General features: G+C 51.1%; 8 protein-coding genes across 8 annotated transcripts; 6 read left to right on the forward strand and 2 right to left on the reverse strand.

The window, feature by feature from the left end:
- Positions 1 to 1258: 1258 nt before the first annotated feature.
- On the forward strand, positions 1259 to 2916 carry PtrM4_092640 (CorA, Mg2+ and Co2+ transporter; the record flags this gene model as incomplete). Its single annotated transcript, XM_066107009.1, has 5 exons — positions 1259 to 1464; positions 1509 to 2109; positions 2158 to 2647; positions 2701 to 2739; positions 2792 to 2916. 5 exons carry the CDS (start codon positions 1259 to 1261, stop codon positions 2914 to 2916), a joined length of 1461 nt encoding a protein of 486 aa, XP_065962677.1.
- A 590-nt stretch (positions 2917 to 3506) lies between these two features.
- Positions 3507 to 4415, forward strand: PtrM4_092650 (FUSC domain containing protein; the record flags this gene model as incomplete). The annotated part of the gene is made up of 1 exon (XM_066107010.1): positions 3507 to 4415. One exon carries the CDS (start codon positions 3507 to 3509, stop codon positions 4413 to 4415), a length of 909 nt encoding a protein of 302 aa, XP_065962678.1.
- A 71-nt stretch (positions 4416 to 4486) lies between these two features.
- PtrM4_092660 (Short-chain alcohol dehydrogenase) lies at positions 4487 to 5884 on the reverse strand (the record flags this gene model as incomplete). The annotated part of the gene is made up of 5 exons (XM_066107011.1): positions 4487 to 5065; positions 5112 to 5182; positions 5230 to 5406; positions 5452 to 5537; positions 5595 to 5884. 5 exons carry the CDS (start codon positions 5882 to 5884, stop codon positions 4487 to 4489), a joined length of 1203 nt encoding a protein of 400 aa, XP_065962679.1.
- A 660-nt stretch (positions 5885 to 6544) lies between these two features.
- On the forward strand, positions 6545 to 7867 carry PtrM4_092670 (Hap2-elong multi-domain protein; the record flags this gene model as incomplete). Its single annotated transcript, XM_001934308.1, has 1 exon — positions 6545 to 7867. One exon carries the CDS (start codon positions 6545 to 6547, stop codon positions 7865 to 7867), a length of 1323 nt encoding a protein of 440 aa, XP_001934343.1.
- Positions 7868 to 8396: 529 nt separating this feature from the next.
- PtrM4_092680 (DUF1777 multi-domain protein) lies at positions 8397 to 9035 on the forward strand (the record flags this gene model as incomplete). The annotated part of the gene is made up of 1 exon (XM_001934307.2): positions 8397 to 9035. The coding sequence occupies one exon, from the start codon at positions 8397 to 8399 to the stop codon at positions 9033 to 9035; it is 639 nt and encodes a 212-aa protein (XP_001934342.2).
- A 690-nt stretch (positions 9036 to 9725) lies between these two features.
- Positions 9726 to 12298, forward strand: PtrM4_092690 (glucosidase I; the record flags this gene model as incomplete). Its single annotated transcript, XM_001934306.2, has 3 exons — positions 9726 to 9963; positions 10015 to 11969; positions 12050 to 12298. 3 exons carry the CDS (start codon positions 9726 to 9728, stop codon positions 12296 to 12298), a joined length of 2442 nt encoding a protein of 813 aa, XP_001934341.2.
- Positions 12299 to 13012: 714 nt separating this feature from the next.
- Positions 13013 to 13872, reverse strand: PtrM4_092700 (uncharacterized protein; the record flags this gene model as incomplete). The annotated part of the gene is made up of 2 exons (XM_001934305.1): positions 13013 to 13293; positions 13836 to 13872. 2 exons carry the CDS (start codon positions 13870 to 13872, stop codon positions 13013 to 13015), a joined length of 318 nt encoding a protein of 105 aa, XP_001934340.1.
- Positions 13873 to 18177: 4305 nt separating this feature from the next.
- PtrM4_092710 (uncharacterized protein) lies at positions 18178 to 20739 on the forward strand (the record flags this gene model as incomplete). Its single annotated transcript, XM_066107012.1, has 1 exon — positions 18178 to 20739. The coding sequence occupies one exon, from the start codon at positions 18178 to 18180 to the stop codon at positions 20737 to 20739; it is 2562 nt and encodes an 853-aa protein (XP_065962680.1).
- Between the last annotated feature and the right edge of the window lie 205 nt (positions 20740 to 20944).

Here is a 20944-nt window from a genome sequence, read left to right on the forward strand (position 1 = left end):
GTCAAAGCCACCACCGTGTCTGCCAGAGAAGTCGGAACCGTAGGCCTGAGGGCGTTAGGGATGTCTGAAAGTCAAATGGGCCCAGGTATTCTAATTGCCATTCAAGTGAAATGTATTTGCAAGTCGAGCGACGATCGTTAGAGCTGATCTTTGACTCACTGTCGAAGGGCAAATAGGTCTAGTCTTATCGTGTTCGAGACCGGTGAAGTGTAGCCTTGTTTATCTATACGAGCAGTCGAGTAACGTTTGAATACAAATTATCAAAAAAATATCGATTGTAGTCCCATCCCATCAGTTCAGCTCGCTGGGGTCTTGATGGATGGGTCCCATTGACCAGTGTAACCGCCTGGTCCTCCAGTGGCGCTCATGCAAGCTCCACAAGCGAAAATGGCCCCCGCATGAATGTCAAGTCTCTCTTATGAATTCCCCTTTGGGCACTAGGCGTTTAAGCGATCCCTATGAAACTGACGCTCAGACAATACTTGGATATCTCAAGGACTGGTTAAAATTAAAAGGCGTCGTGCGACTGCAGATCGTAGCCTCATTGTAAGGCTAGACGCATAATAGGCAAATGGTAGGCGAACCATTCCACTGTTACACTGTGTAGTAGTAGACAGCGGAACTGAATTTGTGACATATGTAAGGGATCAACACTACGTCGGATAACGGAAGGAGGTACGACGAGGGAAAAAATCCGCCGTATAAAGGAGCTTTTCATCAATTGCTGTTGGAGCATAAGTTTGGAAACGCGCTTGGCATTATGGTGATAGAACACCATCCTCGGCAAATTAGCTAAGGCTTGTGAGGTGGGACATCCGCCAGCTCATATCTTGGCATTTTCAGCCTTGCGCCACCAACTGTATTCTAAGGCCAGCGATAGGTGCGCTCGGACAAATATGGGGTTATCACCTTTTCGTCCAGCTCGTACGATGGCTCTTCTGCTTTGGGTCGAAGCTGAAAAATTCTGAGTTTGAGGGCGTTGTCGCGTGGTTTGGCGTATGAGATCCAGGCAGTCGCCGTGTGCTAATGCTTGGCATGCGGGTATGCAGGAGAAAGCTGAAGAGTATTGGAGCCTGTAAATTTTGTGCGTTCTTGTCCACTGAATTGACTTGTCGTGGAAAGGCTGACGCAGCAAATTCACAATCGCAGAAGAACCACCAGTCTGAGTCCACACCATAAGTGGTATACAATCTTGTCCGATTCTCAAGGTTTGGTAAAATTCAGAGTAACGTTAGAGATTTATCAGAGCTTGCCGAAAATGGCATCATTTCGTAGTTTGACTACAGACCGTCAGCCCTTTGAAGAGTTCAGGGATAGAGCGTCGAAGGTCGGGCCTGTTCAGCATAATGGCATCGATTTGCATCTTCTTGAATGGTATGATGATGCAGCTCCTGGACGAGAAAGAAATGACTTGAGGTCAATCAGTCAGCTCGAAGAAGAAAGTAAGGGAACTGTCCGTGTAATGTGAGTATCGCCCAAGGATGACGACGTGCGACTAATGATCTCAGATTCGCACCACGAGATATTCCCATACCAAGAGATACCGAGGGCCTACTCGAGCTTTTTGAGGCGTGCGAAATCCCAAGCGCCTTTGTCGATGAAAGCCTACAAGATGTCTCACAGAGCTTCGCGGCACGCAACAACGTAGACGGCACGACCTTTGTATGGTTCCATTTCTTGTGCAAGACGGTTACAGTAGTAAAGAACCAGATTGTGCACATCGAGAATGATCGAGATATCGGTGGCAGTGAATCCGACCATCGTCGAGTGGCGCAGTTGCAGAGCCAGGCAAACTTTTCTTGGATGAAACCAGGCATCATTCTCAAGATTTGGGAGCAGCAACCAACTAACGAAAAGCCTGCTCGTACGTCAACTTCAGATAGCGAAAAGACTTTGATGGCCCCAGGAGTCCAAACCAGGGTCGATTTATTTTGTTTCGGGGCTCCAAGCACACTCCATCAGCGCTTCCAGAATTTGCTGACTACGGCAAAGCGTTCCGAAATACTTGACGATCCTTATCTCTTAATGGAGGTGGTATTCGAAGAAATGTACAAAGTGTTGGACGGGACTGGTTGGGCTGTTGCTGACATTTTCGGACTCTCGGAGACGGTACTGACTCCTCCTAGGAGAATCCATGTTCATGCTAATGACCGTCAGGAAACCTTGGAGCTAGCTACCAAACCAGGTCAAGCAACGGAAAAGCTCCCCAAGACCCATTTCACTGGGCTTCATAATCTTGCAAAGCACACCGTATACCTACGTGAGAACTGCGATGCGGCCTTGGCTACCTTGGACGATTTCTCCAACCACCATAAGACGGTCGTTGGCGAAAGTCCAAACCCAAGCCAAAAGTTTGCTCGCCAGGCGTTGAAGTATCGGAAGACGCTTTTCGAGTCGACACAGCGACGGCTCTCGAGTTTAGACGCCCGGATATCCAACATAATCCAGCTGTCCTTTCATATAGTCACCCAGGGTGACAGCAAAGTCATGCAATCCGAAAACAAGAGTATGAAAACAATTGCTGTCATGACCCTTATCTTCATGCCACTTGGTACTGTAGCTTCCATCTTTGGTAGCCAGTTTATGAGGCTTCAGGAAGAGCCTCCTTATAAGCTTTTCGTCTCGCCAGACTTTTGGCTGATGTGGGGTAAGTGCACATGTATACTTCTTTGGAGCACGGGCTGACCCATTAACTTTCAGTCATCGCCGCACCCTTGACGATTCTACTCATAGGAATTTGTAAGTGCCTGTGCACGACGTTCGTATGAGCCATGACTGACATTGCGAATAGGGTTATGGTGGTACGACCACGAAAAGAAAAAGTTGCTGGAAGAGAGGGAGTCGGGACACGGCTATGCCAGGCTGCAGCAGTCGTGGACACAGCTGATAAACACAAGAAGTCAGGGTAACGTGTGATGCGTGAAGGACTGTTGGGCGGGGAGATGCACGTGCATTTCAGGATTGCGTCGCGCGCAGACGAAGCTAGTACAAACTTGGATGAGCTACTTGAAGTAGGTCACATTATAGATGCTGAGAAGTCTGTTACACTCGCATATCTACTTGCGGTGCATATGCCAATCCGGAAAGCCTTGTGGTAACAACTCACGTCAATGCCCATGTTCGCCAAATATGTACCTAGGTAGTCCTTTCCAATCGTTCATTCTTAGAAAACTTTGCATGCAATCCTTTCGGCAGCGCAACATCATCTGTTTGCAGGTCCTCGTAGTCATAAATGAGCTCTAACGCTTATGTGCTTTCAGTATGAAGCGATATGGGCCCAAGCCTCTTCCTCTTTCCAGTCAGAAGGACTTGCTCTATGAACATGAGTCAAGTATAGCACCTACCTGCAACGTGGTAGACTCACAGAAATGGCAACTACTGCCGTAGGAATGTCAGTAGTCTCTACTCTCTGCTCGTTCGCTGCATGTATAGACGTAGATACACAACACAACACTCTTACGTCCATTACTGTATAACACACCAGACAAGATTTTTCTATCGTTAAAATGTCATTACCCTCCAGCCGAGAAACTACAGGTCTAGAAACACTGCCCCGAACCCCAAGCCCATTACTCCAGGCTAGACCGTCTCTGCACCCGACTCAGCAACAAGAACGGGAATGGGTACGCGATCAACGAGTCTGCCACTCAAATTTGCGGGATAAAATCCGTCATCTCGAAACAATATTGACGACTGCAGCGACCGCGAGAGGAATCTGGCAACAAAAAGTTCTGCAGTTGCGAAGTCATTTCGAACACTTCATATCGGTCAAAGCAATATTGAAGACCATAGAAGAGGCAGGAGCGCAACTCGATGCGAACGAGGCACAAGCGGCAATCAAACAGATTATTCAACACCGGCATATCGTGGAGGAGATCCAAAAGTGTACGGACGCGGCACGCGAACGCTTATCACTGCTCAGGCAGCGTGTGCAGGAACTACACGAGGAGCGTGAAGAATTATGTCTGCACCGTGAGCGTGTCCTAGCTTTGCGTCTCCACGCAATGCTGTCGGCCCCACCAGTCAGGTACGGAGATCCGTTTGATAAGCTCGTCGGGGCTGTTGCTTCCTCCACGCCTACTGGTCCATTATACGAAGTATCCCACCCAGATCCACCGGCGCCTCGCAGCCGTTGTCAGTTTCCCACCAACAGCAATCGGGTTTTGGTACAATTACGACAAGCACGAGCATTAGCAGGCTTGGATACCGGTCTCATGGACGAAGAGATAGCGTATCGTGTACTTAGAACCCCAATTGAATGGGGTAGGGTTGGCTCTATAGGGATAGATTGGTCTTTTGTATTGAGGCAGCATCTTCTTCCAGCTATGGACCCGTCGAATGAAGATCAAAGTAGGCCGTATTGGGGTTTCGCGGATGTTGTAGAGTCTGGTAACGAGAACATGGATGGGATGTAATTCCAGAACAGTGCTTACTCGATCGTACCACATACAATACAAAGATTACATCCGTTTGGGTCCTACAACTCTCATGACATTTCGTGATCTATACCCAGTCCCATCATCCCGGTCGCATCCCTTTGCACTATATCCACAGCACCGCTGACCTCAACAAAGTCTTCCAACTCTTCGCTTGTGGTTTTGAGTTTCTCTTTGACAACCGTGACGCCCTCTGAGCCAACAATATGACGCGCGGGAGGATTGTCGTGGCCTCCTATCGCCGTCAACGCGTGCACAGTCTCTGCGATCAAGTTGGCTTTCACGACGGCTGGTAACGGCGCATATAAGCTTGTCACCGTTTCCGAGCTCAGAAGATCCCCCATAGTGGGTTCTGCATCCTGGCCAGTTTCGGACATGGTACTGTCCTCACCAGGAGACTTGGTTTCGTCAAAGGTATTGCACTGTGGGGCAGCAGGATTATCTATCCTCTCAAGCTTGTCGAGAAGACCGGAGAAGATTTCTCGGGCTAGTGGTGCAGGGTTCTCGCCCTGCAGATAGACTGGCATTGGTGGAACGGACGTTATCCGGTTCGTAAGCACGTTGACTTCCATGTTGGCTTGTACTATGGACATCTTCACGTTGAAGGGGGCGATCTCGTAGGCGAGGCTCTGTTAAGGGTTAAAAGTCGCATTGTCCGGTGAACCCATTACTTACGTCGCAATAGCCTTCGATGGCCCACTGAGATGAGCAGTAGATGCCCAAGCCCGGGGTTCCGAGATGGCCAGCTATCAAGGGTCAGCAAGTGACAGGTGACGAAGGCGGAGTAGCTTACTGATTCCAGTAATAACAATGAGATGACCATTTTTTCTTTCTCGCATAATGGGAAGTACGGCTTTAATGATGTTTACGTTGGCAAAGAAGTTGATTTCAAAAATCTCGTCAACTAAGCTCAATGTTCGACTGCTCTGAGCAAGTTCCTCGACAGCGCCAATGATAGCTACTCCCCGAACTCATAGTTAGTCGCAGTACATGCTTTATTGGGAAGCGACATTACCTTCGCTGGCGGCACACAGCAGAACATCGATGCGTCCAAAAGCCTCTACAGCCTCGGCAACAGCTGCTTGGCATTGGCCAATAACTCTCCATTTGGGATCGTGTCAGCACGATAAGCATAGTAAGAAACTCATTGTACCTCACCTGCTGTCCAGGCCAACGACCCTTAAATGCTCCCGCCACCGATCTGTTTGCTTGACATCTTCCAAGAACGTACGAAAATCAAGACTTTGACCTTCGCTTTTCTCAAACTCATGAGGCACAACTCCGGCTACAACGTAGTCACCATGCTCTAGTACTTGTCTCGCCAAGGCAATTGCAATGGGCGATACTCCTCTTGTGATGAACCAGACGCGTGGAGCATTGTGTGGAGGAAAGTGCGGAGATTTCGGCCGCGGGGGCTTCGATGACGACGATTGAGCGCTACTCGTCATATCGGAAGAGGCAAGGACGTAGACATGTAGTGTATCATAGTGCTGTTCGGTTGGTGTGCACAGAGGTATTTATATAAGTACGTGGTGCTCACCATCCACCGATAGGTGTCTGACCTCGGAAGTGGAGACGGCAATGCAACTGCCTAACTCCACAAAGCCGCACCTGCATCAACCTAGTCCGAATGCGCACTAGCGCCCACGAAACAGGCCCTGGGCCTTCACTACGCAAACGCTCACCACCACGACTCTGTGCCAAGACCTCATAGGATACTACGATAGAAGCAGTAATTTTATCTTAAGTCAGACGATAGGATCCGTGTGGAATACCTGTTGACGTGAGCTCTGTATTCGCCAACCAATCTCGGCAAATTTCACACCTATCCTCTCCCAACCTGTGGTAGGGGCCTCCTTCACTTTCACTTCCGGTACGTCTATCTTGTCCTCATGCCTCGCGTTAGCTTGTCATCTCCCAGCCCCTCGGACTAGTGCCAGTCTCCCTCCTTGTCAGCCCAGTCCACAGTCAAAATTCAAGATTTCCTGCCATCAGCTCCCAACTTCTGACATATCACACTACAATATCATTATCATTTCAAACATTCCTCCACCGATCTACTACTTCAACTATCTTTCAATCCCATCAACCTCTTCATTCTTGTCATCATGACCTTCGAATACACTCTTCCCGACGAGTGGACAGAATTTGATTCGGATGCAGTGACTTCCGAGAAGGACTTCTTGTTGAACGTCTACGCACAGCACATCAAGGTAGCCGACCACTTCCGAGAGTTCCAGGACGTTTATGTCCTCGAATGTGCTCTGAACGATCGACCAAAACCCACTCGTGCACAGAAGCCCAAGAACAGTTCCAGTGTCAGCAAGGCTCGTCGCGTGCGCGATAGCTCCTACACCGGCATCAGTGGCAGTCGCAGGCGCCCCCTCTCTCAAGATCGCCTTCAAGCCATGGCAAGTCGCTCAGCTACCCTCGCGCAATATGAGCGCCATTCCGTTCAGCTCATGTCGAGGGTCCTCAACATCCGCCCCAATGCATCGCCGTTCACACTGGTCCTCGACGATCTCAATCAGCGCGCGTTCCCATTTGTGGATGAGATGATTCGCCGCGCACTGTCACGCAACACCAACATCGTCGTCGTCACCTTTGAGGCCACACACTACGCTGCCCCTCTTCGAAAAGTTAACGGTCACAATGCTACCGCCAAAGACATTATGCAAGACGTGCGCAAAGCCATGGACGGTGCGAAGGGGAGCCTTGTCATCGTCGACTCTCTGAACGATATGCTCAACAAACAGGGTGTCGACATGAGCGAACTGTTCAATCTTGTGGCAGGAACGTACTCATCCACCCTCGTCGGCGTCTACCATTGCGACATGTTGCCCGCCCAGGATGCGCGACCCGAGACGGCATACACACCTGAGCCACTCGAATTGGTCAAGTACATGGCCACTGCAGTCATCACCTGCAAGTCATTCGCTCACTGCCTCGCCGCCAAGGCTGCCAAAGAGCGTAGTCTGCCAGAGCCCACCCACGGCGTACTTCAAGGAGCTGAGGGTATCGTCCAATGTCTTGATGCCAACGATAACCGTGGTATCGTTCTTGAGGCTGAGTTCCGTCGCAAATCCGGTCGGCCCGAGGGCGAGACATTCTTCCTCCCCACCTGGAGTGAGGAGCACTACCGTGAGCCCCTGCCCAGCCAGGAGTGTGGCACTCTGAAACAAGAGATCGTTGTTCTACTGGACAAGGTCCCTGAATTTGCCGGCCCAAAGGTGGTTGGACAAGTTGATGCTTCTGGAAACGAGATCGAGTCTACATTCAACCTTGGCCTCACCGATAAGCAGAAGCAAGCCCGTGAAGGCGTTGTACTGCCCTATTTCGATGCCCAGAAGGGTGAGGGTGGCGAAGGCGGTCGCATTCTGTATGACATGGGCTCGGAGGATGACTTTGATGATGAAGAAGACGAATTCTAGGCGAGGTGGGGTTGGGTTTGATATCTGCTGGCGCTGGACGCAAATTGACGAGGATGAGATACCCATGGCGTAACGGTTAAGGATGAGGAGGCAATCAGGCGCATAGCGCAACTGTCACGACAGAAAATACTACTGGTCTGAGTACACAACCCTGTATTCTGCCTTGCCTTGCTTGATTCGATATAAGTGACTTTGTGATGTTCACCTTTTAGACTAGTGCTTCGGACACGCTGTATTAGTGAGTTTCTACTGTATGCTTAAAATAAGGTGGTAGCCTTTTATATCATACAGCTGTATCACTCAAGGTGATCACCCGGGTGTCATAAGACACTTGCCATACTCGTTTATCAAGGTCACTGTAGTCGCCAGGCACGCGTATTAGGTGCTGACTCACACTGTCAAGTATGTCATGACACCCAGTTGTGGTGGTGAAGTTGGTAGGGCTGAGCCGCAGCTTGGCGCCTAAACTCACCCAACGATTCATTATTCTTTGCGCCAACATCACCCACGCCCACAACACAACCCCAACATGTCAGACAACGAGCGACCCCGCGACCGCTATCGCGAGCGAGACAACCGTCGGGAGCCACGCGAAGCCCGTGAGCGAGGCGGCACCCCCACAGAGCGACGCAACCGATCGCGCAGTCCACGAGAGCGCGGCGGCCGGCGGGATGCCCCCCGCTATCGTTCCCGATCACCCTTTAGGCGAGATGATCGCGAAAGCGGTGGACGTGGCAGCGACAGAAGCAGAGGTGGTCACGATCGAGGACGCGGTCGCGACGACCGTAGAGGAGGCAGGGACGACCGTGCCAACGCTGGCGACCGCTCACCACAACCACCAAAAGGCCCACGAGGCGGCATCCGCGGCCCATTTGGCGGTGCTGCCAAGCCTCCCACTGGTCCTCGCGCCTCAGTCGACGCACCCGCCAAGGAAGAGACGCCCGATGTCGAGATGAAGGACGAGAGGCAGAAGCCAGAGGACATGGACGACGACATGTGGGAGATGCTGAAAGTCATGGGTTTTGGAGGGTTCAAGTCAACAAAGAACACCAAGGTGCCTGGAAACGACAAGAACTTTGGAGTCAGGAAGGACAAGCAGCTGCAGGCCAGACAGTACATGAACCGACAGGGTGGATTCAACAGGCCGCTATCGCCTAGCAGGAGCTGATGAGGGGTGGCGACACGAGACTACTGTATATTATACTATATTCTCAGTTGGAGGATTCATGAGCTTTCCATTGAGGGGCTGTCCTGAGGACAATGGCATGCCACCTGACTCTCTACATTCAGCATACCATGCTCGATGACGACATTCGACAAGGACTACGGATACGGGATGCTATGGGATCAGGATACTTGTACTTGAGACAGAGCCGGTCAGGGTATGGCGCCTTCTTTCCTTGGTTATCTTTAACATGGTTCTTTCGCAGTCTGACCAGAACAAAGGGAGGATGAACGCTGCTAGACTAGGACAGCTGTCACTGGCAGTGTGGAAAGGTTATGGAAGATTCATCATATGAGTGCAGCTCGAAAGATTGCGAGTCCGACTACTAATACAACATTTGCCGATAATCCATCTCTCTGTTTAGTGGCATGTCCACAACAAAGAAGAAACCACATGCATAGAATTGTTTTCACTACTTATTTTCAGTACGATGGTGAATTCTGACCATGTTCGCGACATCAAGATGACTGAACACTTGGGAAAGTTATATGCAGAAGGGACTCTCTCATTCATCCAATCAGAGGCAGTTGCGGCCGCGGTCGACTCGTCGCGCTGATCCGCGTGTCCGCGAAATGTGTCCCAAACCCCGCGAACTTGGAAGCTCCAGTTCCAGCTCCAGCTTCGCATATCACCATGATGTACGACAGCAGGCATGGCTCCCTATGGAAGGGGCTGATGTGCCTTTTGACATTGAGTCAATTGCCTCTTGTGAGCGCGCAGGTCGCCGAGGTCGAAAAGGCCACCAATGCCAGCTTACTATGGGGACCTTACCGACCCAATCTGTATTTTGGTGTCAGGCCGCGGATACCCAAGAGTTTGATGGGAGGTTTGATGTGGACGCGGGTTGAGGACTATCAGAGCGTGCAGAGTAGTAAGTCTGGCCATTTCTAACTTCCATGAAAGGCGACTGCTGACTTGACAGACTTCCGACACACATGCGAACAACACGAGCTTGACGGCTATGGTTGGGATGAGTATGACGTACGCAGCGGCGGCCGACAGACGATTCACGACCCTGCCAACAAGATTGACATCACCACCGAGTTCATCAAATTCCCAGGCGGAGAACACGGCGGCAGTTGGGGTGCGAGGATCAAAGGCACACCGCGCGAGGACGCCGGGCCAAACCTACGGACCACAGTCCTCTGGTACAATACGCTTGAAGGTCTGGGAAGCCTGGAAATCGCAGATGCGGACCCAGAGGAAAAGGGCATCCAGGGCGACGTCGTCCTGAAGGGACAGACCAACGAACTGGGCGACTTCGAGGTCAGAATCACTGAGGGCAATGGCAATCACCCAGTCACCAACCATCCGAGCTACGATGATAAACCGCTGGATCGAACATTGGCACATAGTGGACAAGTCCCTATTGAGGCGCTATGGCAGGTCAAGACCATGCTGTTTGCACACATGAAAGGCCAGATAGATGTCTTGGTCCAGAAGTGGGGAGAGGAGAATCCCCCGCCGCCTGCCCAGGTCTACACAATCCAGCATCTGCCTGGCCAGGGAAACATGCACTTGGTCCAGAAGGTCTTTGAGGGTCCTTTCGAGTTTGATGTCATCTTTTCGTCTGGCTCTGCACCAACTAAGATTACGTCTGAAGACTTGACTGTACAGATCGACTCTGTCACCTCGGGCTTCTCAGCACGCTTTACAGACATCTTCAAGCCTCAGGCTCCCTTTCTCAAGGAGCGCTTCGACGAGTTTTCAAAGTCTCTATTCTCCAACCTCATCGGCGGTATTGGCTACTTCTTTGGCGACTCTCGTGTGGATCGCTCTTATGATCCCGCATACGAGGAGGACAGCGAGGGCTTCTGGGAAGAGGCTGCTGAAGCGCGTGCCAGGAACCAGGCACAATTCGAGGGGCCTTCAGAACTATTCACCGCTATTCCCTCGCGGCCCTTCTTCCCTCGAGGCTTCCTCTGGGACGAAGGCTTCCACCTACTGCCCATCATTGACTGGGACGCTGACCTTACTCTTGACATCATCAAAAGCTGGTTCAAACTCATGGATGAGGATGGCTGGATTGGTCGTGAGCAGATTCTTGGTCCTGAAGCTCGTAGCAAGGTGCCTGAGGAATTTCAGGTTCAATACCCTCACTACGCCAACCCACCGACACTCTTCATGGTCCTCACTTCGTTCCTCGACAAGCTCGACGCTGTGAAGACAGACACCAGCAGCGAGAAGCTACAGCAGGAGAAGTCCTACTCGTTGCAACTGTCAAACCGTGAAGCAGCACTAGAGTACCTTCGCTCCCTCTACCCATTGCTCAAGCGCAACTACTTCTGGTACCGCAAGACGCAAGCCGGCGACATCAAGAGCTACGACCGCGAGGCCTTCTCTACCAAGGAAGGCTACCGCTGGCGTGGACGCACACCTGCCCACATCCTCACATCCGGCCTTGACGATTACCCGCGCGCCCAGCCTCCTCACCCGGGTGAGCTACACGTCGATCTCATCAGCTGGATGGGCATGATGACACGCGCCATCAAACGCATCGCAGTTTACCTCGACGAAAAAGACGACGCCGCCGAATTTACCCGCTACGACGAAGCCATCGTACGCAACATTGACGACCTCCACTGGTCCAAGAAGGACAAGACATACTGCGATGCTACAATCGACGACTACGAGGAACACGTGCTCGTCTGCCACAAGGGATATATTTCCCTATTCCCCTTCTTGACAGGCTTGATGGACAAGGATAGTGAGAAACTAGGCGATATTCTCGATCTCATCGAGGACGAGGAGCAGCTGTGGAGTCCGTATGGTATCAGAAGTCTGAGCAAGAGCGACGAGTTTTATCATACTGCCGAGGATTACTGGAGGGGTCCGGTTTGGATGCCGATTAATTATTTGGCTGTTTCGCAGTTGCTCGTAAGTTCTAATCCTTCCTTTTCTCAATCCCCAGTCAGGTTTTGGTATAATGCTAACCATATCTTTTTCTTCTTTCACAGAATCTCGCACAAACACCCGGAAAGTACCAAACCCGCGCTACGAAGATGTACACCGCGCTCCGCAAGAACCTCGTTGAGACGGTGTATGAGAGCTGGAAGGAAACGGGCTTCGCGTGGGAGCAATACAACCCCGAGACTGGAAAGGGACAGAGGACACAGCACTTTACCGGCTGGACGAGTTTGGTCGTCAAGATTATGGCTATGCCGGATCTGAGTGATGGTGCGGAGAGGGCGAGGGATGAGTTGTAGATTGGGTGGATACTTGTAGTCATGTGTTTGCCGCTAAAGGAAGCAGGGGTCTTGAGATGTGTGTATATCGTATATGAAACCCCGGCTGGGCAATGGAGTGGATTATTTTTGTGGGTCCAGTACCACATTTCGAGAGGCTGCCATGTGCTGTTACAAAAATGAAATAGTCGGGGGTAAACGTTCAAAGCGCGTCACTTTACAGTACACTATCTGACCCAGTATACGTTTTCCTTTCTTGAGCTTTGCCGGATACAACGTTACTTTTACAGCATGAATACTTATGCTTTGATACAGCGACAAGCATACAGGGTGCACCGACACTCGTTTCTTACCTCGCTGTATTCACCAAGGTGCGTGGCCAAGTGAGCATCTAAGGCTAACTTTCGACGAGAGCTAGTGAGCTTCAACCAAGTATGCAGCATCCGCACGAGCTTGTGTCCAGAATTGATCTTGCCTCGTTTAATGCTTTCATTCATCCAGGCGAAGAACACGGTTACGTCTTGCTTGCGTTGCCCTTCTCGCAACCATCTCTCAACAAGTTCCATCAACGCAGCTACACAGTGAATTAGTATATAAAAGGGGATTGAAACATATAGTATGACCGAACGTAGCCTCTCACACCTGGAAATAGTAAGGCTTATCCATTAGTTAGAGCTTTGAAGTGCTGTATCTTGCTTTGGTACAGTTATGATTTTAGGTCAATGGCCGTGTTCATCATGAGCTGAATGATGCCCTGTAGTTGCCCTGCATCTGCAGTTTGCCAATTTTCACAGAGATCTGATCGCCGAGGATTACAGCTGATCCGTTGTATACGTTCGAGTCGTCGTCAGTAAACCATGGCGTTAGAGACATGTCGTCAGCCTCGCCGGCGACCGTATCGTCAACCTCGTTGGCAGCCATGTCGTCAACATTGATTACAGCCGTCTTGGACCGTGTAATGGCCCTCAAGTCATGAACATGCTTGTTGAACCCTATCACTGCCACTGGCTTCGCCACTAAGAATAGTCGTTAGTGGCGTAGTAATAAGGGTAGACGGACCTTACTCAATGAGGCCAACCAACTCACCACCTCACCAACTTGCAAAACTTCCTGCCGACGAGCTAGAAGCCGGCCCCAAAGCTAATACCATGACACGCCCAAAAATATCGGTGACGCGTGTGTCGATTAAAACAACATCGATGCAGAAGTGGTCCAAGGGTACGATTGTCTAAGTGAGGGCAATGCTCTATTACGCAATAACCAGTCTTCTGGTCAAATTCACATTTGGATTTTGTGATACTCCTTCATTTAACTAAGTCTAGGGAGAAAGTCGTTTTGGGCGAAGGAGCAGCGGTGAAGCAGTGTCTACGAATGTTGAAGGAGGTCATCTCACCCTTGGAGTCGCTATTATCGTTCACTTTGCTGCCGCCGGCTGCTACGGTATTATGGGAGAAGGTATTGCATACTTCTCCTAGAATTGATGAGGTGTATCGGTCTCAGGCCGCGATGGTAGGCGCGACCAGTGGGGTTGGTAAGGGTGGTGCCTTCCCAAACATACACTCTCGTCGTACATAGATCATGGCGATTACGTACATGATGAGTCATAGGTGGTGGCTCTCATTCAAGAACTGATTTGACTACAGCAATCTGAAGATCTTTTTCGCCTGATGTATGGTCTTGCTCGTAGAAACTTGCTCAAAGGAGTGCGCCACGATTGTCTGCTGCATCACATACCAACCTCAATACCTGTCTGGCTGTGCATCAGCACAAGATTACTCGTATATCTTTTACACGGCAATGCTATCAATTTTCCGGGTCGTGCATTATGAGTCGCGGTCCTCGCTTGCACTTCAATCTATACGCATGGTCTACCCGGGCGCTACCATCACCGATGCAGTACCTCAAAAGCAGACCGAGACTCGCAGCTGTAGGGCAGGCTTCCAATGCGATTATCCGATTTGGTGATATATATAGCCCCTCTTCTGGCCGAGGAGCGCTCCACGGCACTATGCCAGAGACCCTTGAGCACCTCACGACTTGTGAATACCTTATCGCCAAAGAGAATCCGCCTGTTAGGAAGTAGCAAATATATGCTGTATTTATCACCGATCAGGGTAGCGACGACGTTGTAGTCGCATATATCGTGGACCACATTGACACCATACACGACACGAGGGGTTGTGACAATTTCATCCAGGCCTGCTGTATGTGGCCCGCGATGGTGTTTATCCAGAGTTCTCGCTATATTTGTTACTAAGCTCGATATATATATATTCGGCGATGGTCAAGGCGATGACCTCCCAACGTGTAGATTCTCTCAAAACGAGTACGAAAAGTACCCTTGCACTTTCAGGAACTCTACTTCAATTGTGCACACAACCTATCTTCATGCTGGTGTAGTAGTCATGGGAATGTAGGGGTCTTTGGTAGAATTAATTTTAGGTCATGCGGGGAATCCAAGGGGACTCATCGTTCATCGCAATACTGCCCTACGGTTCCGTGATGCCACTGGCAATATTATGAGCTAAAGTGTTTACTAAGTTGCATTATCCGAAACATACATAAAGTAGATGTACCTGTCTACTAAAATGACCAAGGTACTCTCATCTTGTGCAAGAGCTGTAGCTCTAAAGTTACATCAAGATAGCGCATATGGTTTTATTCAAGATAACGTTGGACTGAAAATAGATGAAACCGTAGTTCAAAAGGGAAGTTTATTCACGTAAAAAGTGTGGAAATAAGCGTGCTTAGAAAAGGCGTTGCGGGCCGTAACTTTCTTTAGTAGACTTTTTGTTGGCGCGAACCTTGCTGACGGGATAGATAGACTTTGACAGATCTTGATCCTTCAAATTACAGTCGTTGGGCGCATGGGAGGCCTGTTTGCATATCTTGCATATGCTTTGGTGCTGATGGAGTCTTATAATCGAATGTGCGCTTGAATTATCGTTCATTCCTATACCCGGCGATATCGCAGAGTAGACATGTCGTCACTTTTGGACAAAGTACATGCTTTGCGTTCTACTTCCAAGCTCTTGCAATCATATTCTTCTGGCCTTGTAGTCCTCTGTGAGCACCCTGGATGATCTCTAAGTGGGTCAAGTCGAATGTCACTGATGGTCTGCATCTCTCTAAACAGCAGTGTTGGGTGCACGGGATGCCTTTCTCAAAGACATGGAAGAAAGCCGATGGACTAGAGCAATCCGATGTCCAAGTGTTCCCGAGCGGAATTCCGAGCGGAAGGGAAGCCGAAGTAAATCATGACCATATCGGAGCCAACAATGACAGCTCAACATCGGGGGCCAACATGAATCATGTCAACTCCACGTCGCCGCTTTGCCCTGCATAACGAAAAGACTTTCTTACTCATGCTGCTGCCCGCCCCAGTCGCCACCCCCAGCTCCCAACTCGGATATCCGCAATAAAAAAGCCGCGGGCAAAGAGCCGCAAGGGCATTCTGCACCTCAACTCCACTGCAACCCTCCACGTCACCCGCAAAAGCTTCGGAAAAAGCTCTGCCTAACGGCCCGTCTCGGTCTCATGGAGCCGCACCCGTGCTATGCAACGTCACTGAAGGCCCATGACGTGCCTCTAGATCCAACGACGCCGAAACACGTGCTCAGAAGGGCGCTTGCACCCCAGCGCGGCCCCCCCATCGCTTATCTCAGCCTTGTGCTGCTTCGGCATCGTCACGGCGACGCGATGACATCGTCACACATGGCCATGAATGGGACTTGGCGACGGCGACGACGGCGATATGCATCAAGCATCGCCATTCACAAACCCATAGAATCCTGGTTCACGAGCCTTGCCATGACCCATTCGCGCCGCGGACAAAGCAAGATGCGTTTGTGATCTGCAAGGCTGCGACGCTCTAGCCGTCAGTAGAGTTATCGGCTAAAACGAAGTTTTGGACGATAACCCCTACACACAGGGCCCTAGGCGGACCTTTGATAAAGTGATGATGATGATGATGATGATGATGACTTTGCCAGAAGATGGGGTACGGTAGTCCGTATCATACTGTACAAGAGAGAGTACTAGGCAAGGCAAAAGACTGGGTGATGAAACGTCATACAAGCATTGTAAAGTTTTTGTGAGACAAAAGCAAAGAAGAAATAAGACGCACGCGTTGAAAGTCTTGTGATGCTTGATGCTTGAAAGGTCCGGCGCGACACCTCATACGTATGAGTTTGGGGCCTGGTTTGAGCGCCTTGTTCCGCAACTCTTCCCCATCGAATGGAAGAACAAAGTCACGATAACGGTTTCTCTACCTGACACACTCAACGTCCACGTAGTTTAACCCCCATGTTGTCCTTGGCAATCATACACGTAGTGTACTGACGACAACTACTTACGACGACAACAAGGACATATACCAGAAGAAGAAACGCGACGCGCCGCAGACATGGTGAACAAGCCAATACCTCTTGCTCTATCGCGACCCAGATACGTCTGAGCCTCCGTTGCGCGCACGCGGGTCCGTCGCCCACATGATTCCGCACTAGGACGGTAGTAAGACCAACATGCGTGCCCCGTTACGTACATATGTCACCTAGCCCAGCCTAGCCTCAAGACCCACGCAAACTGTGGATACGAGCATGCAAGCTCCAAGTACGAGGAGCGAAGCATGGCTTGTGGTGGCCTGCAGGCGCGTTACGGAGGCTCGGCACGCTTAATTTGCGCGCTAGAGATGGGGGGAAGAAGGGGGGGAGGGGATGGCTGGCTTATGGCCGGCGAACCAAAACAAGGCCTATTCGATCCCGAGATGAAGGTCAGAAAACCCACCTCATCAACATCGTTGGCTACTGAAAAAGACCCATCAAGACCAGTATAGCAAATGTATATCGGTCTTCTTTCCGCATGTACACGCAAAAATAGGAGAGACTAGTTAGCCTCATTCCCTCACTTTCCCTTTTCCGCATCGAATTCTTCCGAAATCGAATTATCGAACATATGAGAGGAGTTTTTTTTTACTCGAAATTGGCATTGCCCTTTACGTACGGGGGGTATCAAGGGTAGGGAGGAAAAAGGGACGGGCGCGGAGGTCACGCATCGCGGCATCGCGATCTTGGCTTAGTAGTAGGAGTGACATGTCAACAGACGATCGCGAAGGCGCTTATCAATATTGCCCTTTTCGCTTTGCGACGGCTACTGACTGCCGATGGTTACTGCGACGACCCTGTCTCTCACACTATCTTCGTCTCACAGCAGCTTGCCTTTGCGTGATTGTCCCAACCATTCTTTCATCACTGCAGGCTTACGCATCCTTACACCGCACACACCCATTGACGTGTATGATTATATTGCAATGCTGCGTGTTACCCTGCCGTCTACAACATCAACGTAATCAAGACTTCTAATCGTAAGTCCCGCAAATCTGCCCGAACGCCAAGTATTGGCTTCGAGATTTTCGGCCCACCCAATCACCGAACGCGGGACGCCTTATTGGCCGCCGTCTGTGAGGTGTACCGATATGTAGAAGCGAGCTGGCCAGATGAACAGCCACCGGGCATACAATTCCTATTGAAGATAGAGTGCTGATAGTTTATTGAATACAAACAAACGTTGAGCGGAGAAATATTTCCGCAAACGCTGTCAGGGCGGTCAAGTTGATGGTTCTTCAAATGTAGCATAGGCATAGGCAGTCACACATCACGATCGTAGCAAATGGTAGAATTGTAATTGAGATAATGAAATTATGCTTCTTGGTATACGTGAGAAGACTAACAGAGACAGTGATGAAAAATTATCCTTTCTATCGAGGAGGGCTCATCAAACCCATACTAATATCCAAAAAACATCGCATCATGCTACATTCAGCAACACATCTAATCATCATCCTCATCCTCAATGGCACGGGGAGCAAGGACGTAGCGGGTTGTTCCGTGCTTGTCCTTGCCATGCTCAAGAGAGAGCTTGCTGAGAGCAGCAATCATGTTCTCAATCGCAGGGTTCTTGCGACTGCGGTCCTTGCGGCCGAGAGTGTCGAGCCACTCAATGCGGTTAAGCATGTAGTAGACAATGGCGATGATGATGGTGACACCAATGGAGTAAGCCCAGATGATGACAACGGTAACAATGTCGACCCAGCCGTTCTCGCGGAACTTGGAGTTGTTGGTAGGGGGGTTGGTCTGGTAATCAGTGCCAGACATCCATCCGAACAGGGTGAAGATGGTGGCAAGAGCGTCGACACCGAGAATGGCAACGATGAGCTGGAACGAGGGGAAAGTCTTGCCACCACGGGTAACGAAGATGAGCCAGTTCTCAGTGAGGGCGACCTCGAGGAAGAGAATAGGCTGGATAGCACCAAAGTTCTGGATGATACCACCGTTGGGGATGAAGAGCGTACCGCGGATGACCCAAGTGCCGAGAGCAAGAAGGAGACCAAGGATGACGGAGATGAACCAAATCTTGGGCAATTGCCATTCGACAGGACGCTGCTCAGAGTGGGCGTTGTCGTAGGCAACGGCGACGGTAGCCAAATCAGCGAAGAGGGCGAGGAAGACAATGAGCTCAGCGCGGATAGTCTCGTTGAGGATGATCATCGAGGTGACGAGGTAGACTTCCAAGTGGAGGCAGAGCGCGATACGGTACTGGATGTAGGCCTTCATACGCTGGAAAATCTGGCGGGAGGTCTTAATGGCCAAGACAATGGTGGAGAGACCAGGGGCAAGGAAGACGATATCAGCGGCAGCCTGGGCAGCCTCGGTGGAACCTTCGACAGCGATACCGCAGTCAGACTTCTTCAGGGAGGGGGCGTCGTTGACACCGTCACCAGTCATGGCAGTCAAGTGACCACGCTGTTGGAGCATCTCGACGACCTGGTACTTGTGCTCGGGGAAGACTTCAGCGAAACCGTCGGCGCGCTCGACAAGGTCGTGCTGGGTAGTACCGGTAAGACCGCCGTGGATGAGCTTGGAAGAGTTGTAAACCTTGGTACCGAGAGCAAGCATCTTGCACGTCTCCTTGGCGATGGCAATAGCGTCACCAGTCAACATCTTGACGGGAACACCGAGCTGCTGAGCCTCAACAATGGTCTGGGCAGTATCCTCACGAGGGGGGTCGAACATGGACATGAGACCGAGAAGGATCCAGTCACCGTCGTTCTTCTGGTAAGCGACACCGAGAGATCGGAAACCACGGCGAGCGAACTCAGCGGCCTTCTCCTTGTAGAGGGTAGCGGTGATCTCATCGCAGTTGGCGAGGTTGACGATAGCCTTGGGGGCACCCTTTGCGCAGACGTACTTGTCACCTCCCATGTGGCAGACGGCAGTAATACGCTTGGAGACGGGGTCGAAGGGAGTGAACTTCTCGGTGCGCCATCCCATGTTGAGGATCTCGCGGGCCTTGGGGTATCGGCGGATGGTGAGAATGGTAACCTTGTCGATGGGGTCGAGCGACTTGAGGTTGTGCGAAGAGGCAAGCGCAGCGACGGCCATCATCCAGTTGACATCCTGGCCCTCGGCGACGTAGGGCTCACGAAGAGACAGTTGGTTGGCAGTAAGCGTACCGGTCTTGTCAGAGCAGAGAACGTCGACACCGGCAAGAGACTCAATGGCGGTGAGCTTCTGGACAATAGCCTTCTGCTCAGCGAGGTAGGCAGCACCGACAGCGAGGGTGGTGGTGGTGACAACGGGAAGACCGACGGGGACACCGACGATGAACATGATCAAGGCGTAGTGGAGGAGGGTAACGGACTTGTCAGTTCCAGCGCGGTGAGTGGCAATGGGAATGTGACGGAAGAAACCACCAATCCAGGCGAGGAGGATGAAGAACATGACAAGGACGAGAAGCGCCGTTCCGATGGAGTTCATGATAGCCTTGAAGTGACCCTGGTCCTGAGCGCCCTGAACAAGGGTGGCAGTGCGACCGACGAAAGAGTGCTTAGCGGTGGTGATGACGATACCGTAGGCCTTGCCGCGCTTGCAACCAGTGGTGTAGTATGCGACTTCTCCCATGTACTTGTCGACGGCGAGAGACTCTCCGGTGATGGACGATTGATCGCAGGCAACGAGAGGGTGGCCCTGAGTAATGGGGTTCTCCTCGTCAAACTTGTCCTCATCGACTTCGTCATCCTTCTCATCCTCGGGGTCAGCGTCGTGGAACTTATCCTCAGCCTTGAGCTTCATGTAGAGCTCGAAGTCCTCAGGGTGGTCATAGCCGCAGATAAGACGGGCATCACCGGGGACGGTCTGACCCTCCTCAATGACGACGATATCACCGGGAACAAGCTCGCGGGCGAGGATAGTCTGTTGCTGGTTGTCACGAACGACGACAGCCTTCATGGCAATGTCACCCTTGAGCGAGGCGACGACATCGGCAGCCTGCTTCTCCTGGTACCAACCGACAATGGCGTTAAGCAACAGGATACCGCAGATGACACCGAAATCAATCCAATCCTGGAGACCGGCGGCGAGAAGAGCAGCGAGCTCCATGACTATTTGGTATTAGGTTTGCGCTAAAACAAGTTTCTTGCAGGGATGTGGCTTACCGTAAAGAATGGGACCAGTGAAGTAACCGAGGAATTGCTTGAGAAGGTTCGTCTTCTCAGACGAGATTTCGTTGAAACCATAGCGCTTGCGACGCTCCTCAACGTCGTGCGAGGAGAGACCAGTTCGGAGCTCAGTGTTGAGGACTGTGATAGTGTGTTAGCAACATGTTTGCAAG

This window comes from Pyrenophora tritici-repentis, chromosome 4 (assembly GCF_003171515.1).
Source record: "Pyrenophora tritici-repentis strain M4 chromosome 4, whole genome shotgun sequence".
NCBI lineage: Eukaryota > Fungi > Ascomycota > Dothideomycetes > Pleosporales > Pleosporaceae > Pyrenophora > Pyrenophora tritici-repentis.